Below are 19,413 nucleotides of genomic sequence, written 5' to 3'. Positions count from 1 at the left end.
CCAGGTAATGGAAGCTTCTTCAGAAACAATAACAATTCAATTCTAGATTTAAAGCTTTCGTGATTTTTGTTGTTTTATTTTTTACCTACGTGACTTTACCGAATAGAACCAAAGAGTAATAACAATTCAGTTCCTGAACTATCCCTGAACAACACGCAGTACAACCCAACAACACACTGGAGAGCCGTATCGCACAATCGCAAATACCTACTTGGTAGTAACAGCAACAACAAGAATCGTGTATTTGTGTTTTTCAAAAAATAAATTACACGTCATGCGAAATATTTATTGATGTACACGATCGTGTGACAAAATACATAATTCCTTTTACCTATGTCGATTCTAGATAGTGGATTACATAAGCCTCACACTAATAATTTTAATTACCTTTACCTTACAAAGTCCCAAAGCCTCACTTGTTTAATTATCTTTTCCAAGCCCAGCATGCTAAGGTGTCAGTACAAGGATTACACAAATGAGACTCGCTTTCATTAGGCAGAACACTGAACACAGCAGGGTCTGCCTTCTCCTTTCTGTCTGCATTCATTGGAGGTTTGTGTGTGTGTGTGCTCAACCAACGCGAGATTCAGAGCTTTCGCGATTCAGCTGGGATATTTTGACAGCGAGAACACTCGCCCATGAGCACCCTCGCTGTAGCTGGTCGCTTGAGATGCGTGACTTTCTTCGGAAGATGCGTCTTATCTGCTTCGAGTGGTTTACTTGGGAATGGCCCGCGTTCGCTCGGGTTACGATGCTCACCCACTCTAGCTGTACAACTCGCGCTGTCATTCTTCAAATTTACAGAAATTCCAGTCGGTTGACTTGATACTGACCACGAGCGTAGGTGTGTGTGTGTGGGGAGCGGTAGTGTAGCGGTTAGCGCGCTGCGCTATGAACCCGGAAATCCGAGTTCGATTTCTACTCACGGCCAACACCAGTGACGATCATCTGAGCCGATCCCAAGCCTCTCCTAGGTCAACTCAGCCTCAAATGAGTACCTGGTGCAGTGTGTAAACATCGCCACTAGGGAGACAAAGGCGGTCGGACGTGGTGCTGCCCACCCCACCCCCTCGTGTACCATTCCGGCCTTCATAGGTGCTTTCTAACAGCACTTGCCCCTACAGTCTGCTAAGGCTATACGGGGCATCTTTGTCTTGGGGAGCGGAAGCGCTGCGCTGCAAACCCGATGACCCGAGTTTGCACTGGCCAACAGTGCATTAGTGACAAATATCTGAACCGGTCCTGGGCCTCCCCTAGGTTGACTCGGCCTAAAACGAGTACTTGGTACGGTGTGTAGTAAACATCACCACTGGGGAGACAAAGGCGGCTGGGTATTGTGCTGGCCATCCACCCCCTTGTGTGTGCCGTGCCGGCCCAACATGGGCTAATATGGGAGATTTTTGTCTTTGGGGAGGAGTCGTGGGCGGGGGGGGGAGGAGTCGTGGGTGGGGGGGGCAATGGAGGTTAGAACTGTGGAATTCTTATTTGGTGGAGAACGATGAGGGTGTCCGGCGGTGGGGGTGTCCGGCGGCGGCGGTGGGATCAGGCGGCGGTGGCGCGGTCTGCTCACCGTCCCGAGCGAGTGGGGAGCTCCGCTGAAATGTGTTGGGGGGTGGGAAACGTTCACGTCTTTCGTGCTCCCTGGAAAGCGCCTGCTCGTTGACGCCACTGCAAGGCGAAAGGATACATAAACAAAACGGGGCACGGATCGCGTTTTGAGCCGGCAGGCCTTTATTAGCGCAAATGAAGAAGTGCGTGGTCTGATCTGGTCTCGGTGCTGCTTCGCACCGCTTGGACACGCGTGCTGTTGGCACTCGCCGTGCCGCCTTGTTCACGTCTTACTTTGTCGAGACGCTGAGCTCGTTTTGGACTGCCGTCAAATTCCTGCATTGTCATGGTTCATGTTGCCGTTTGTTGTTGTTGTTGTGTCTGGCTGCTTTTTGTTATTGCCAAGAGGGATCGTTTGTCAGGATCCATATTTGCCAAGACCTCATTGTGCGGTGCTCGTGGGGGAATGAGGGATGCCCCTATATTAATGCCTCATGTGTTTAATTAACTTTTTTTTATGAACTAACACAACATGTTGGGCATTCATTTGTGGGAGTGGCAGGGCACATCTTTGGCGTTTGTCGAACAAAGTCTCCATCCCGCACCTCCAATTAGCACGGTTGGCTACATGTGGTGCGAAATAAATTCTTCATACATATACATCGGTCAACATTTATGGATGCTCAAATCTTTCTCTTGCGTTTAGTCCATTATCTGTCATGGATTATGTCACCACGCAGCAGCTCTCTCTTTCCACCTCAGACCATAGTACAGGCTCGGTATGTTGCCATGTGGTGGACGGCATATCAGGGACTTTGAAAGGTTTTTGTAGGCCCTGGATAAAATGCCAGATGTAATCTCCCCTTAGGCCCCTCTAAAAGCCCCTTTGTCCCTTTCTGAAGCACCGGTAGATCTTGACACCCCGGGCACGTTGCCCCAGCTGTTGCCCCCCCCCCCCCCCATCTTTTTACAGACCTGGGTGGCACATATAGCAAGGGCGCACTTAAGAATATTCGTGCAGAGATTGTCTCTCAGATATAAGTGCTGATGAATCGGTGGCTCGCCTTGTATTGGACCGTGAAGCCCAGTTCAGAGTAGCACAAAGACACGCATGCCATTTCCTCCAGCAGACAGGATATGTACGTGTAAAAAACAAGTACAAGCGCAGCCTTGCAATTGCCTCCCCGTGCCACTGCTGATGCAAGGGCCTTACACTCGGGGAGGCTCAAGAAAGCCCCTTCTACGGTGTATTTTGGCCTACTCCTCCATGCTGGCCAGACGTATTTGAAGAAGTGGCAGTACCCAGACTTTTTTAAAATAAAGTTATGCTGATTCTAGAAAACCTTTGTGAGCTCAGTCGGTACCTTCCGCACCGCACACAGAACATGCCGGTCGACTCCGTGGTGAACTGGTGTATGCTTCTGAGTGGACAGAGGAGGTAAGGGGATTTAAGAAACTTGCCCCATTGTTTGCAGGTGCATTGGCAGGAGATGCAAGTCCGCCGTGTCTACCATTTCTCAAAAGCGAGCATCCTCAATGCGTTTGTTAAGCCTCGTTAATGCCACATGTACCTATTGTTTTTTGCTCCCCCCCCCCCCCCACGCCTATTCGAAAAGTTAAACACGCCGTTTGTGAAAGCAAATAAATGCGTGAATGCAATAGCTAATTCCATCAAAAAATAGTCGTTGTGCTAAGAGGGCGAGGGGTTTTTGATTGCAGAGGCTCGCACACTCGAAATGACATCATAAATCATGGACCCGCTGCTGCAAAAGAGCCGTGATGTTCTCAGCACGCCACACTCGCATGCAGAGTCCATTAAGCAAAAGTGGTGTGGTACAGCGGTCCCCGCTCCTAATAACTGTGCGCGTTGGATTATTGCCAGATTCCCGATTGCCATGATGATTCCATCAATTGTGTGCGATTTCGCATTTAAATATATATTTAATGCCTACGGCATGTCGCGTCTGCTCGTACGATCCGTAAAGCAAATACCCACACGTGTAATTTAACGCTGTGTCTAAATCTATTCGGGATGTCTAGTAATTGGGTTGCCGTCTCTCATCCAGAATGCTTGTTCCGGATTCTTTAAGAAATATATTTTCCCCCCTCGATTCAGAAAGGGCTTGAGCTGTTAAATGCCCCCTAAAGCAAAACATTGCGGCCGCGTATACCGCTCAATTTTCTCTACCAAATTCAACAATTGGAGGCACTGCAAGGCTCTGATTAAAGGTGCTTTCCTTACACAAGCTTGTCTTTGTGCTTGGCATTCTGGTGAAATCCCCATGCATGGCCTTAACTCGAGCATTACCCTGGGGTGTTTTGATAAAAAAAAATAACGTTTTGAGAATTCTTGCGCCAAATCAAAATGACTCAATTTGGAATAATTTTGATTAAATGCAGACAGCGGCTGCCAAGTCTATTTGATTTATTTCTTCCCAGCCCTTCCCCCCATCCACCATGGTTTGCGAACATATCACATTCATTTCCTTTTTATTTTATTTATATATATTTTTACAATGGTACAGAGGCACAAAGAACCACCAGGGTACACGTTCTCCATCCCGACTGTTTTCATGCACGTCTGAATAGAAGATACAATAGCGATGCGCCAACTAACATCGGATCTCATCAGACGTGCGCAGTGGGGGGTCTTCGGCTACCCGTGATATGTTACGCGCAACGTCATCCGAATTTGTCGAGTTACAAATGCCACACGACAATTGGTGGGACCCCAGTGAAATGCTTGTTGACCTGCACCAAAACGTTATTGTTCCCCCGCAATCTCTGTATGGTAACCTGATGGTTAGGCGCTTATTCCTCTTCCCGTGTGAGCAATTTGGAGCTCATTGACTGGACCAGTGCTTTGCCTCGGCCGGGTGTGTATAGTTCTTAAGAGACATATCCATGATGAAAGGATTTAAATCTGTTTTACTGCCAGGACAGTCGATCAATCTGCCCCCGTAGCGTGAGTGTTTTATGCAAGGTGATTGGAGTCCCGAGGATTGCCCATCTGGTATTGCGATCTTCCGGGAAATGGACAGGGTGATTTTTCTTTTTCCCGTTAGCCACCAATTTAGAGAGATGTCTCTCTCTCTCTCTTTTTTCTTGAGACTGTTACCTTGTCAGCCTCAGGCCAGGTCTGGATCAGAAAATAGGTGATGGAGAAATGCGACCAAAGAATGTTTATTTTCAATGTTCTCTCGTTGTTTTGGAAACATTGAAATGAGCTACACCCTACCGGATAGCTAATGGGTTTTTTTGTGTTTTTTGTAGAAACCTTAAAGGAACTTAGATTTAGGCCTGGTTGTGGCTATATACCAAAGGACATGTACCGTAGGGAAAAAAATCACATTTAAATTGGTGCCCTGGCAAATGGGAATTATATTATTTCTTCACACTGCCTCATGGTGGATTTTGTAAATAGTGATCTGCTACCTCCTCTTTCCATCGAACTTTACTGTAGTCCCACACTATTGCTCATCCTCTGAATATCATCTTTACGTCTCAATTTAAAGGATTCAGGGGTTTTTTTAGTCACATTTCACTACGTGTGGTGCAGCTTCATCAATAAGCACACTACCCACAGTTACAGGTCATAAGCGCCCTTAATTACAAAGCCTATAGGTGGAATGTCAGAGGGTTGCCTGTTGTTTTATTTTAATAACCCACGGGGTGTGAGGAAGGTGGGGTGGGGGAGTTGTTAACGTATGGGAGAGTAACGATCTGCACATGTATATTGTTACGTTTTTATTTGATTAGTGGTTTATATATTTTTTTAAAGATGTTTTCGAGGGTATGATAGCCTTGTGGACCCTTAACTTTGCTACATCCTGTATTGAATTTGTTTTAATGATGGTGCAGTGCAAGGTGATGCAATTGAGAGGCAAGGGCGTATAAACACAAACCTCGAATGTTTGCCAATTCAATTTAATCTCCTTTTAATGCCAAGTAAGAGCCCGTTTGAGTGGTGGTGCAGTGGCGACTGCAGTTATGAATGTTTATTTTTATCAGGATCTTATTTAGACTAGAGGTATCCGACAAGCGATAAAGCTCTTATGATATGAACTTGGTGGCCGGAGTCTGATGTCCGGGCATGGCTAACATCATTGTCAAATTCTATCTGAACTGCTCCTGGGCCTGCGCCATTCACCAATCCACAGAGTGTGGTGAAGTACGGTCAAACAACCTCCATGGCTGATGTGGTATGGGGAGGCCATCATGCAGCAGTGGGTTGAAAAAGGACTGCAAATGGATATTTTGAATTGAGAGTCCATGGAGACCAGAAGCCTCTCTTTCAAGGGAGACCTGGGTGAAATAAATGCCTGCTCACAAGAAAGGTCAGCGGTTCTTGGAAAGAATTCTGTTCATGCAACCACTGGACAAAGTATGCCCTTAATTGAATTATAATTTATTATATCCGGTGCTGCGTAGCAGCTTGCGCAAACCTAACACGTGTTTGAAAAGTTTCTACATTGGATAACATTCATTTTTAGTGATTTTGTTGCTTTGAAAAATATATGGGGTTCAAATTCCAAATGATTGATGTTTCCAGTCTGGGGCCACTGTAAGAAGCTGCGCTAACTTTGCTGGCTTTCTTTCCTGGCTTTCTTTCCTGTGCTTAAGTCGTCGGTTATCTTGTCCATATGTTCATGACGCTGTGTGTACTCCCTGGGATTCGGGAGATTATGGATTCATGAGAAACGCCTCGGGCTCCGAACAGCAAACTTAACCAGAACGGAAATAGTGCATGATCAGGGCAACACACAAAGCGTTGGATATTATTGTGCGACAATGATAACATCGACACACAAGCGCACGCACGCTCCCCTTTGCTTTCACGTAGAGCCTGCAGTGGCGATACACACCCTCCAATATCCTCTTTTTTTTCACACGGGGTATAAACTCTGGTATCCACGACCCTATTACTTATTGTCCATGGGACCTCTTGCGTCCTCGACGGTCTCCTAACCTCTAGACTCCCCTAACCTCTTGGGTCTTCTGCTATCAACTCCCCGATTCTTCCTATTAACCACGATCAACCGTGTGGGGTTTTTTTTCATTCCCGCGTTACAGATTTTGCATCGGATGAGTATGAAAAGTGTGCGGATAACGTGGGGGCACATCGTAGGGGCAGATCGTAGGATCCGTGATGTTGGTCCCCCCACCACCATAATCCCAACGAATGTAACGCCGGACAAGGATGCAATTTATATGCAAGCCACTTCAGTTGCTAGGAGGCTAGGGGGTTTGCATATGGGGCGGTGTTGGTTTTCCAATAGATGCTTTCATAGTATGTGACCTGATGACTCAGCATGCTGTTGTGTCAATGGGAGCTTTTGGATGCTTACAAGGGATAACCGCTTGGCTAAGGCCATGCGTGTGGCTGATGGCTATAAACATTGCTCCGTGTTAACCTGTCCGCTGTATGACATCGGCAGATCTCCGTAACATCTACGGCTTTGTGATAAAGCGTTGATGCTCCAGTCGTGTGCGGCACAATTGCTTGCATTTTAATCCATGCGGTTTTTTTTCTTTTCCGGAAAAACCTCCTCCGTGTGCCCAATCCCACCTTTGGTCGCAGATTTGCGAATGTGTGCAGAAAAAAAGCACCTGTCGAGTAACATTTTTAAAGTATTTTTTTTGCGCATATTTTTTGCGAGCGGCAAGAATTGTAGGCACAAAAGAGTTGAGGGGAATAAATATGGCAATGAAGTGATGGCCATTCTGTTCCTGTTCTGTCTGACTGCCAAGCGCGATTTTGCCGTGCGGTGTGAATTTCTTTGTGGCACTTTCTTTTAATTCCTTGTCGGAGCTTCCTCGTGGGCCAAGATCAACAGTGTCACGGTATATTCATGAACCGAACGTGAGATGTCAGCAGAATCATTTCATCTCCACCTCTGGTTTAGTAATCACAAAACATTTTATTCAAAGCTTCTTGCCAGTATTATATATATAGTTAGTCACCTATGCGTTTTCCAGAGTAATAAGGTAGTCACCGTATATTGTTTTTCTCTTCTTTTCCTCTTTCTCTCTCTCTCTCTTTCTGCTGGTGCTGCGGCGGTGTCACAGTTAGTTCACCCGACTTGCAAGTGATGAGAGGCGCCCGTTTTGATCGCCCGGGGCGTCATTTGAAACAATGGACAGGTATTTTTGAACTCCGCCCCCTCCCCACCACCACCACCACCGACTCTGTTTAACACGGCTGGTTCCTATTATTACTTCTGAGGTGGTGACGAGATGTTATCTCCCTCGCCCGGTGTACAGGAGCTCAAGGGTTAGATCCCTGACGCCTGCATATTTGGAGTTTGCTTTTTTTCCACGTGGTCGTGTGGATTTTCTCCGGATCCTCCGGATTTTCCCTCCATGTATTTGGCTGCTATATTTTTTCACATGTTAAGCCACTTCATTGGGCTATCATTTTTGGCCAAGGTCGCTTCAGTGGGTCTTACCTGTGTAAAATAAAAATAAATGTTTCGTTCAGTTTATAAATGATTATGTCACACACTGGATCGCGTTTGGTGCAGTAACATATACATTATTCCCACCCCTTCCAATATGTTTGGCCAGTGTAGAGGAATAGACCACATGTCCTCTAGAGAGGCTGTCTAGAGCTCCCCTCTGTTGGAGGCTCTTCTGTCAGCACTGGCGTTAGCATGCAATTGAAGGGATTCAACTTGCTTGGCCAATCAGTTTTTTTTTTACATCTTCTGTATCAGTTTAACGCGTTCGCTTTTGCGACCAATATTATCCATAATAGAGGTTTTTGGGTTAGAGCGCTTCAATATATAAATGTGTCGTTAAAACCGCCACCACTCGATCGCAGCCATTTGGTAAGGTTTGTCACGTAAACAAAACGTGCCAATTCGTTACTAGTTCAACACACCAATGTGTTGGAGAGTAAAACCCACAACATTTGCAATTCGAGTACAAATTCGAATATTTAAGACCGAAGCAGGAGGATTTCTCCACAACTCTGGCTGTCCACCTGGTGCTCGTAGTTGTATTTACTGGCAAATGTTGTACTCGAATTGTAAATGTTGTGAATATTACGCTAAAACACACCGGTGTGCTGAACTAGTAACAAATTGTCATGTTTCTTTTTTACATGACAAACCTTACTAATTGGCTGTTGGGTGGTGGCGAGTTTAAAGTCGCATTTGTGACTTACGTGTTCGAACCCAAAAACTTGTATTATGCATCTTCTCCGTCTTTTAACTACAGTAAAATAAATTGATCACCACTGTGTTTTTATTTGTTTTTGTTTGATGACTAGCATAATGCTGATGGTGATCAGCATTAACGTGCCCGTTACTTCGCTGATGACGATGAAGAGAGAATTGTAAATAGTGCAAGGCTGGGTTTTTTTTTTTCGTGTGGTTGGCAGCGCATTAATTTGTTGTTTTGTGCCAAATTTGCTTTTAAAGAGCACAGCAGGCTCCAGAGCAGACGCAGCGTGCCGCTCGCCAAACACGGGCAACTTCGCTTCCTCCAAAAACAAAAAACTCTTTCGACAACGAGAAGAGTGTTTCTTCGCTGGTGGCTGCTTGCGCTTTCTATGTTAACAAACAAAACGGCAAAAGTTGAAACGGGTAAAGGTGCAGCCCTGCAATTTCTTGGCTCACACCACCGCCGGAAGAAGTGCCTCCAATTGAGGGAGCTGTTAGAGAAGCCCCCTCGAGGGTATTTGGCCAACCCTGGCAGGGCATCCTCGAAGAGATGGGACGTACCCACACTTTACCCCCACCACACACGACCTGCTGATAAACTAGGCGGTGTATTTCTTTTTACTGCCGGATGGACAGAGGCAAAGGGATTTATGAAAACAAAAAACCGTTCCTTTTGTTTTAACTGCCACGCCGGGAGGATGAACCAATGGCTTCTGGATTGCAAGTCCAGTGCGCTAATTTAATCTGACGCGCAGGGAGATGGAATCGAACTGGTGTCCTTTGCTTTGCAAGTGCAGTGCGCTAATCAGCTTAGAACAAAACACACCGGGAATTGTTTTGAATATTTTTTTAAAAAACAGACTCGTTCTAAACCGTTGCACAAGTCAATGCAGTTGATAGGAATTTGGCAGAGTAATGTAATTAAGTGAATTACAATACATTGGACTGACTGCGCAGAGAATGGATCTATGTAAGCTTGTGTGAAGAAGAGATTAGCATAAGTTATTCCGCTGCCAAGGAAAAGGGCTTGCTTTGTGACGGGCTGTCTTGAGCATGGGGCACGCACCCCCGGGAGGGGCGAGCATTCTGGCCTCTGCATGGCGTATGTGGCTGTGAAAGGCCACAATGCACTGCGTGAGTTAAACTCACGCGTTTGTACTTTGTCACATAAACAAAACATGCCGATTCATTACTAGTACAGCACACCGGTGTGTTGGAGAATGAATCCACAACATTTATAATTGGAGTGCGACGTTTCGCCAGTAATGACAACGAGCATCATCAGGCGACAGCCAGAGTTGACCTTTTTTTTGTTCACGCGACAAAACTTACTAATTAGCTGTGTCCGGTGCTGGCAGCGGTTTCAATGGCACATTTATATTTACGCGATCGAACCCAAAAACCTATTAAGAGTAACATTGGTCGTGAAAGCCTACGTGTTAAACATTCATAGTCATTATTAGCCATGATCAATCCGCAGCTAGATGAAGGCCTCCCAAATTCCCATCACCCATCTCTCATGATCCTGCGATGTTAGTGATCAACCTCGCAGCTGCACACGAGCCGATTCCATCGCTCCATCTTCTCGGTGAACGTATTCTTGGACAGAATGTTCTGTAGTTGCCACTCTGGCGTTAGTCTTGACCATCCGCCATCAGCAAGGGAGAAAAGGTGAATATTTTTGAATGGATTTTAATGTAATATTTTACATACTGGAAGTAACGTATATATTATTATTTTAAGTCGGGTTGTACATTCACATAAAAAAAGGTTATATTTTAAACGGACATTTGGCAAAAACCTGAAAACACATCGGAGAGCGATACGGCGCTACCCTGAAACCCAGCACACGAGACATACAGTACGGTCGTCGTACTAATCAAAGCAATGCAAAACACACGGCACTGTTTCCACGTCCTCTCGTATTTAGACGCTCCACAAATTCACGCTGCACCACCGTCTCGCAGCAGTTACGTGCAAGAGCATCCTCTTTAAGGCGACGGGGTACTCTGCAATTGTGTGATGGCACTGTCCCTGAAATTTGAAACGCTGTGCGTCTCTCTGAAGAAGAAGCAGAGCGCCGTGACTTGACGCCCAGCAAAGTGTCGCAGAGCGGACGCTGCGCATCCTTTCTGAAGGACGAGATCCACTTTGCACTGCCGTGTTCTGCCGTGCAGCCCCGAGGTGCCGGGTTTTTAAACCGGCCGAGCTTTTGATTCGACGGCCGCTGCCGACAGCCCTCCCCCAAACAGCTCTCCTTTGCCACGACGCGGCCAAATTCACCAAAGAAATCCTTCACCGTCGTTGTAGCGCCGCGAGATATCACGGCGCCCTCTCAGCGAATATTTGGTGGGGGGTGTCGGGGGGGTGGTTAGGAGGTGGGGGGGGGGGTGTGAGCAGCAGTAGGAAAGGGGTTGTTGGGTTTTTCTTTTCCACAACACTCCACCGGTAACATTGCACCATTTTTTTTCACGCACCATTAGGTTGCGCTAATTTCAGACAGGCGAACCTTCTTCCCCCGTGTCTCGCGCAGTTCTCTCCGTGTGTTTTAGTGTTTTTAGTCACTGCCGCCGCCACCGCCGCGGCACTCCACCAGCGGCTTTTGTTGCCAAAATAAAGATTCGCCGTACGGTTGAGCGCGTCGCTCCTCGCGGTATTGCGTCGGCGTCAAAGCCGCCGGCCTGGAACTGTTTGGAGGCCCACACAAAAAGTGCGAAGGAGCCACAACACCGGAACGCCGCTCTCACCCCGCAAAGGTGTGCTTTAAGATTGCTCGGTTACAGAGAGTGCATTTTTTTAATAGTCAAAAGCATCGTGACACATCACACACCAGAGACCTACCCACACGCCGTGAACCCGACCGACTGCCTTACGGAGGCAGGTCTTGTTGTGGCTGTGTTTAATGGGCGATTTGTGTTTCCATGCGCAAATGTGCCATTTCTTTACGCCCCTGCTGGGAAATGTCGACGGAATGGGGTGGGGGTGGAGTTCACAGAAGTGCACATTGAGAGATAATAAAATGGCTCGTAAAATTATAACCGGCGACCTGCTTTCTGAATCTCTTGAGGGCGCAGTTTGAAATTATGCCGTTTCATTTTATTTTTGGGGGCTTTCGTGGGATGTGCTAGAAACGCAACAATGCAATTTCAAAGACCACACAAACTTAAGAGGCACGATTGCGTGCGTGACCTCTCTTTTAAAGCCACAAAATGGGTGTTGATAGCTGCTGGAATGTCTACTTCAGCGGATGACATGTGGTATGTTGAATTAATACCGGGTATCTGTCAGGTCCCTTGTTTGAGTAAGGAAATATATTTCACCAGGTAAGGCCCACCTATGACCAGTTTGTCCAGGAATCTGTCCGATCTTCAGATCTCAAAAGCTAAGCAGAGTTGAGCCTGAATAATGCTTGGATGGGTGACCCCCGTGTATGAAACAGCTGTTTTATAGACTGGTGCAGGGCTATGTCGTGGGCACAGGGCATCATGATTTATTATTGTCCCGTAGTTATTCCGTACTTATGCTATGTACAATGTCAACTTGTAACACACACAGTATTTTATTATTCTCAAACAGAGAGAATGGCTTGGAGGTGCTGGAAAGCACAGACAAGCAGGAAGGCAGCAACGCGATGAGCCGGCACCAACAATTGCCAAAGCTCTGTGGTCTTCTGTATATTAAGGTGTTATCGGCCAATTAAGGAGTGTTTATATATCGGAGAAGACTTGAGCGCCCAGAGAAAAGCCACGCCTGCAAGGGGGAAACACGTTACCCCCATAAAGATGGACATTGGGCAGAGTCCACAATTTTTGCTGTACTGCCTTCTCTTGGCAAGCCAGGATATCACACCTCAGTAACCACGGGCAGGAAATTTCCCAACATCCGTAGGATCCACCAAACCTCGCCTCCACAGCCACCGCCTCCCGGCTGTAATCCACGTCAATGCTCCCCGCCTTCGCCAACCTGCATTGAACAGCGTGGTGGATGTGCTCAAATAACCTCCCGTGGCCTGCATGGCATGTACAGCCCCTCATCCAGCAGTGGATTGGCAAAAATAGCCGTACGTGTGTAATGTATGTTTATTGGCATCACGGTTGCCAGTGACCGGCACCCATGAATGGTGGGGTGAGCTGTGTTTGCTGTTCTTCCCAACGCGCATGGCAAGCACAGACAGCGCAGCAAATCTTGGCCCAGTCGCTCGTGATCAGCAAAAAAAAGGGCCATTCCACCAAGGAATAAATTGCCAGATTGTAAAGTCGCTAAACTGATAGTGCGCCCTTAACCGTGAGTGCGTGCTGAGCAAATGGGGAGAGAGTACACACTGTGACAAGAGAGGGGCGCGCAGGGGAGCATCGTGGCTCTTGAATAAAATCCTTCGTTGCAGCCGGGAATGGTTGTTCTTTGCTGCCGTAGCAATCAATGCGATCCTCTGCGGCCCGTACTTGCGTGCATACGATGCTTAATTCATCAGAAGCTGTGTAAAACGAGACACGGGGGGGGGGGGGTATGGAGAAAAAATTGAGGAAAGAAAGCGGAGAAGGCACACAAACATGATTGAAGACGTCATAGCAAGTGGGCGAGGGCGCGAGGCGGGGGGGGGAGCATGGAGGCAGCAAAAACAGAGGTTCATGATTGGCAATTCACAAATGGTAGGCCCTCGGGGAGAAGGATTGTAAAATAATTCACGATCGAGGCAGGATCTTAAAATTAGCGGAGCAATTTTGGCAGATCTCTGCAGCAAAGGAAAAGCACATGGCCCAGGAATGAGAGCGACTCACAGACGAAGAGGAAATACCATTGCCCACATGCCACACTGGGAAGATGCTGAATTGCTCACATGAAATTATACATTTACGTTCTTTTAATTTGTAAAAAAACAAATTGTATCTTTCTGTTGTGATTTAAGAGTCACGTTGGTCAACGCAAGTTAATTTGCATTTGAACCATTATAACTATACAACCGTCCGAGTACCGTGTCGGGTCTGTAATTGTGGTCGAGCGAGAGCGATGTGTGAGCGTGTGGACCACGTGACTGTCCTCCTAATGAGAGCCGCTGTGCTCATTGGCTTGCGTATCCTAACAGCGGGAGTACAAGTGGATTTTACTGTAATTACATTTCTCTGCCACTGTGGTCTCGGTTAACGGGACACATTTAATGTTTCTTCGTTCAACGTTTGGGGGTTTCCACGGTGAGCTTGTCACATTCGGCCTCCAAAATTAGCCTCGTTTGCGCCAGTGCTGGTTGGCTGTGTTATCGTCCAATGTCGACGCGTTTTCATTGGACTAATGATAAATTACCCAACCATTTCCCCTTCCCAGGGGTTAACCTGTGTCAGACCTGTTCCATACCAATTGCTTAAAGCTATGTATACATACCTCTTATCTTCAGTAATAGGACCTTTTTATGTTTACGTTCGACTCTCAATATTCCGTGAGCAGATTATCTGGGTTGCAGATTAACTGTTCCTGTGAATAAATATGTGAAATAAATATTTTTGTAAAATTTCTGAATCTATTCTTACCAGCTCCTCACTCATCCAGGATGAGTGACTCAGTGCCCGTGTGACCACAAACTTGTTAGCGAGTACGCTTTTTATCTCAAGAGACAATAAAAACAGACAACACGTTCTATGTCTTCACCACGATTATACGTAGGTAAACAATTACTATTTTTGTGGCATAATTTACATGTTTTTTTTTGCGTTATCAGTTTAATCCAGATAACCAGAATCCACTGAATTCTAAGTGTGCCCTTCTGTGTTCAACGTTCTTCTCTCAGGCTGCCGCCACGCACGACTGCTGACACCTTGCGGAGTTGAATATTCATAACCTTACTGTTTGTTAAACTGATCACTAACCCTAACACTTCACCTCCTGTAGATGCGCACAATAGTGCCGGTAAAAGCTGTCGAGAAGAAGCTCTTAACACGGGGCCTAACCCCCCCCGCAAGATCGTATTTGGATTACAAATGTCTGCGAAAAACCTGCATGCCAAAGTCCATTTCGCTAACGTGGACACTCCCAAACCAACCGCTCTCTTCTTCCTGCCGTGCAGATCCCTTGACACCATCCACCCATCACAACCAGGCCACGCTGAGGCAGCCGCAGCTGCCGCCGGTGTCGCACCACCTCCACCACCACCACCAGGGCCTGGGCGACGCGCCCCACCCGCATGGCCTGACGCAGCACCACCCGTCGCTCACTTCCCTGTCGCACCGCAACTCCACGGCGCACCGCAACTCGTCCGGGCACGGCCACAGCCAGACGCTGGGGCACCCGGGCGGGTTCGTCCGCGAGCGGCGCAACCCCAGCCCCGTGGGTGCCCAGCATCAGGGTGGGGGGCAGCCGACCCTGCAGATCCAGGAGGGAGGCTGGGAGCGGGTGGGCAGCGTGCCGCTCGAAAGCAGGTACCCACGCCGCACCGCCACGCCTCACCGCCACTGTCGATGTCGAGCCGGCGTCGCTCAAAAAAATCGGAGTGTGGCCTGTTACTGCCGGGCGATTAACACCACGTGTGTCCAAAGGGAATCGCGGCGCGTGCAATGCTTGGAATTGTTGTAAGGTTCTAAATGGGATCGTGCGATTGTTTAAGTGTTCTGGAATCCTCGGTGTCTAATGCGGGGAATTGCTCAATTGTGTTATATGGTGGCGAGCGTTGACTCGCCACTCGGATCCCATTGATTTCATAGAAGCGGCTACTGTACCGCCATCAAGCAGCAATCACAAAATCAGAGTACAGCCCATTCGTTCTGGGGAGATTAACACGATTCATCAAACCGGAATCACGGTACAATGGTTGTGCGTGTATACGATTCCGAATTGGAATTGTTGCTGTTGTGGAATTGCTTGTGTTTTTATATTAGCATTTTCTTGAATGTGGTGATCGTTGGAATTGCCACACGAAGAACATTTGTTTGAATAAAGATCGAGGAATCGCATTATAATTGAATTGGGATTCTTTAACAGACACATAATTCAATGGCGACAGCTGCATCTCCATTAAAATGAGTAGGATTCCTTCACAGCTTATTGATTATCCAATCGGAATTTGCCAAACATCCCAAGGTAATGCAATCCTCCTGTAAAAAAAGTCTTGATTTTCTGTGGCTTTTCTGTATTAATAATTGATGGGTTTTTTTGTATGTGATGTCATACTATGTACAAAAATCAAGCAAACATTATTATTACTTTTAGTATTCCCTTGTTTATATTTTATTGTCTAGGTAACATTCTTCAGTTCAACATTAAATCACTCTTTTTTTCCAACGCCCAAAGTAAATACATGTTTTCTCAACGCACCAAACAGTCTCTTCCGGTGCAATTTAAAGGCGTTACATTTTTCATGCTAAATTATAGGAAATGCCTGCTTAAATGGCTGTATTTATGTTGGCATACGCATGCCTTGTCCAAACACACACACACAAACACACACACGGTCACTTGCAAGAGGCCTTTGCAATTTTTCTTGTCAAATGTGTAATTGCCTGCTGCTGTTATTTTTTTTTCAATACTTAAAAAAAATCCTCGGGCAGTTTAACCCAAGGGTCTCCCATTTTCACGTTTTATAGCTTATTATCTGGTGTTGTCCCAAGCACCAAGGCATTCTGTGATCCACAACCCAGAATGGCCATTGGTCAAGATTGAGAGAGGCATTATTATTATTGTTGTCGGCAGCAAGCCCTTTGTCTTTCACGCATTAAATATTCTAACTGGATTTCTGCGTTCACACAAAGCTATATACCCCCTGTTGGTAGCAAGCCCTGTGTGGCCCATACTTCTAGATTACTTTACAATTGTTGATTGAATAGTCGCCCAAATGTAATGCTTCGGAGTTTTACCACTCTAAGAGAAATCTAAATTAAAAAAAATTGATTCATTGAGACGAAGAAAGACAACGTCCAAGGTGGCTATTTGTGGTAAACGGTGATAACTTTTTGTATTCCACAGTTGTTTAGGGAAATTGTGATTGTCTCTTAAACGGGACAAAGGGATTTCTCTCAAAATTAACAAAGCTCACATGGGGGCACCATTGTTCTTCTTCATGCTCCCAATCACGAAAAGTTGTTGGCTCTTAAGTTGAATCATATACAGCACAAACAAAAATTGCCCAGCGTGAGTGCACAATGTTTGCAGATGTTCTCACAGAATTCTGGGAACACTCTCATTGTATAGCTCTCCCCGATGTGTGTGTTCCGGTTGTTACCGCGCTTTCTTCTTTGTGGCGTCCGTCGTTTCGCTCCACATGCTGGAAGCTTTTCCACAAACCAAATTGAGCGGCTCATTTTTCTCCCTCAGTGTGGGTACATCACGATTGCCTGCTGCTGCTGCTTCTGCTGCTCGTGTGGCCGGTTCTCGATGCCGTTTGGCTCAGGGTCCGGCAACACCAGCAGAGCAACACGCGGTCCGACCCAGAAACACATCGTAGAGCAGCACGGTGCAACCATGAATGACCTATTTAATTGTGCGCTCATGACATTCTTACGCGAATGGAAGATTGGGGGGACCGCCCATTACCACCTGTTCCCACCGATACAGTTTTGTCGTGTCGGCACTGAACTTAGCGCTTTACAGCAGCGGTCATTCGCCCCACTCTTTCCTAAATCAAGGCAGCATTGCTATTCCATTTTTCTTGTAGGTGCTTGCGCGGGTTTGTGCTCGAGAAAGTGCATGCGAGCGTTCTTGCTTGTGCAAGCGTGCGTGCGTGCGTGGATTTGCATTGTTATCGCAGTTTCTGAGCACGGGCGCAGAACAATAACCGTCCAGAAACAAACGTCGGCATAGAAGGTGTAATACATATGGAGCAATGTTGAAATAACTTGGGAAAATAGGCAAAAAGGAGGGAATTCCTAAGTCGAGCAGTGTGATGATTAAAGCAGAAATAGTAGAAGCGTTTAGGCCTCCGGTCTTGTGATTGAACACAGGGTGGAGAAGTCTCGTAGACATGGTATTCAACACGGATGGCGGAATCAATAAGTAAAGTTCATGGGAATAGTAACCATGGTAATCCAAGTGTGGCCTGGGGTGTCAGGCTGCGTGTTGAGAATTTCTTCTCTCACGCCTTTTGCCACCGTGCACTCCTGCGGGCACCTTCAACTCCTTGAAGATGCCCAAAGTAGTGCGCATTGCCAAACCAAGAAGATCCACACTTGGATTATGTGTGGCTGCGAAAAATGTACTTGCACAACAAAACCATGGTAGTAGAGCTGGGAGAGTGACGATGAGAGGCAAGTGACCAGAGTGTGTGCGTGCGGGTGCGCGCGTGCTGAACCCTTGCCGTGAGCAGGAACCTGGGAAAAGGTCCGAGCCTGGAGAATGGACAAGATAGCCTGATGGAGATGGCCGTGTTTGCGCCCGCCTGCAGGGACACGTCTTACGGAGAAGGGTGCGTAGGCAGCCAGGGAGTCGGAGTTCCGCCTGAGAGGGGCCCTCCTCGGGCATGGAGGTGATGTCTGCCCCCCGCCCCCCTGCTATAAACACATAGCACATTATAGGTCACAATAATAATAATAATAATACTACGTGGCCGTGCCAGTGGGAGGCCTTTCTGCAATCAGCGATGTGAGCAAGCAATTTGCAGGAACTGCACCTTTACCGATAGATGACACCTATGCAGTGTTCCTCGTAAATGACACCGTCCGGAGTGCTCAATGCATTCGCTATCTCTCAATTATGCGACGCAACAAGCCACCTGGCATCTGGACACAAGCTGGAATCATCGCTTCATCACGTTTTCTACGTACACTGATGGCTGATGATTCTTCCCGTGTTTGATACTTTGTATTTGATCTTTGCTTGAGAGTAAAGAATTCACGTAAAAAAACAGAATTGATTATTTTTAATTGACTGTTGCCACTGCTTGCCAAGTTCGAGGCTGCAATTAAATAGTTGATCCAAAAGGGTACATAATGAGTCATGTTTGGATTGCTCTATAAAGACCATAATTACAGTTCCCAAACACACTTGTTTCGCAAATTCATTGGTGCAAAATGTTAGGGGTTTATCGAGTCATATGTGAGTGTTAATTATACTCTCAAGGGAATGATTGTTCTCTGGGATGCAGTGGAATGCTCCGCTTCGTCACATTTCAACTACAGCGCAGGAACTAACTTTCGCCAAGCTTGGCTAATTTACGGTGGCCAATAAAATGTTCTTTCCCTTTCAGCATAAAAAAGTCAATTACAAAACATTTCTATCCAGATAATGTGAACTTTAAATTATCTAGATGTTTTTTTCTTTCTCTTACCCCCCCCCCCCTCTACGTTTTACAGCAGCCCTTGCGAATTGCAATCTTTGGTTGAATGTTAGAAACCGTATTGTGTGTAAACAAAAGAGTTCGAATCACCCACAGCGTTTTACCCACACAACCCCCGTCTTGCGCCGCGCTCTCGAAGCAACGCTTAGCGTTGCGTTGCGACCATCTCATGCTGACGCAACGTGCCCTCGCAGTAGCTAACAGCCTGCGGAAAATTACACCAGCCCAGTCTCGAACTCGAACACTCCGTTTAAGTGATAAATTGCCAGAGATTTGTAATGTTTCACGGGCGATCCCGCGGCTCCTCGGATCGACTCATTATCGCGCCGCGCTCCCCCGGCCGCCCTGCCTGTTGTTTTGCTGCTCGTTGTTGTCTCGCAAGCCATTCTTTCATTTTATTCTCAGCCTGTCCCTCGCCGCTCTCCCTGCCTGATTATTTACACTCTC

At 46.8% G+C, this 19,413-nt stretch overlaps 1 protein-coding gene across 18 annotated transcripts in view; it reads left to right on the top strand.

The window, feature by feature from the left end:
* LOC116952152 (teneurin-4-like) overlaps positions 1 to 19,413 on the top strand; it is a 430,454-nt gene that overhangs the window by 261,304 nt on the left and 149,737 nt on the right. For 13 of the 18 annotated variants that reach the window (XM_032971246.2, XM_032971247.2, XM_032971242.2 and 10 more), the window contains 3 exons: positions 7,618 to 7,692; positions 14,770 to 15,121; positions 17,998 to 18,156. In XM_032971246.2, the coding sequence (XP_032827137.2) occupies positions 7,618 to 7,692; positions 14,770 to 15,121; positions 17,998 to 18,156 (586 nt within the window). The remainder of the gene's footprint in view (positions 1 to 7,617; positions 7,693 to 14,769; positions 15,122 to 17,997; positions 18,157 to 19,413) is intronic. The other 5 variants (XM_032971251.2, XM_076074081.1, XM_076074082.1 and 2 more) reach the window with 2 other exon arrangements.

The sequence above is a fragment of the Petromyzon marinus genome, chromosome 45 (genome assembly GCF_048934315.1).
Source record: "Petromyzon marinus isolate PM22_M1 ecotype Great Lakes invasive population chromosome 45, UKy_Petmar_22M1.pri1.0, whole genome shotgun sequence".
NCBI lineage: Eukaryota > Metazoa > Chordata > Hyperoartia > Petromyzontiformes > Petromyzontidae > Petromyzon > Petromyzon marinus.
This window is presented reverse-complemented; position numbering and strand designations above follow the sequence as displayed.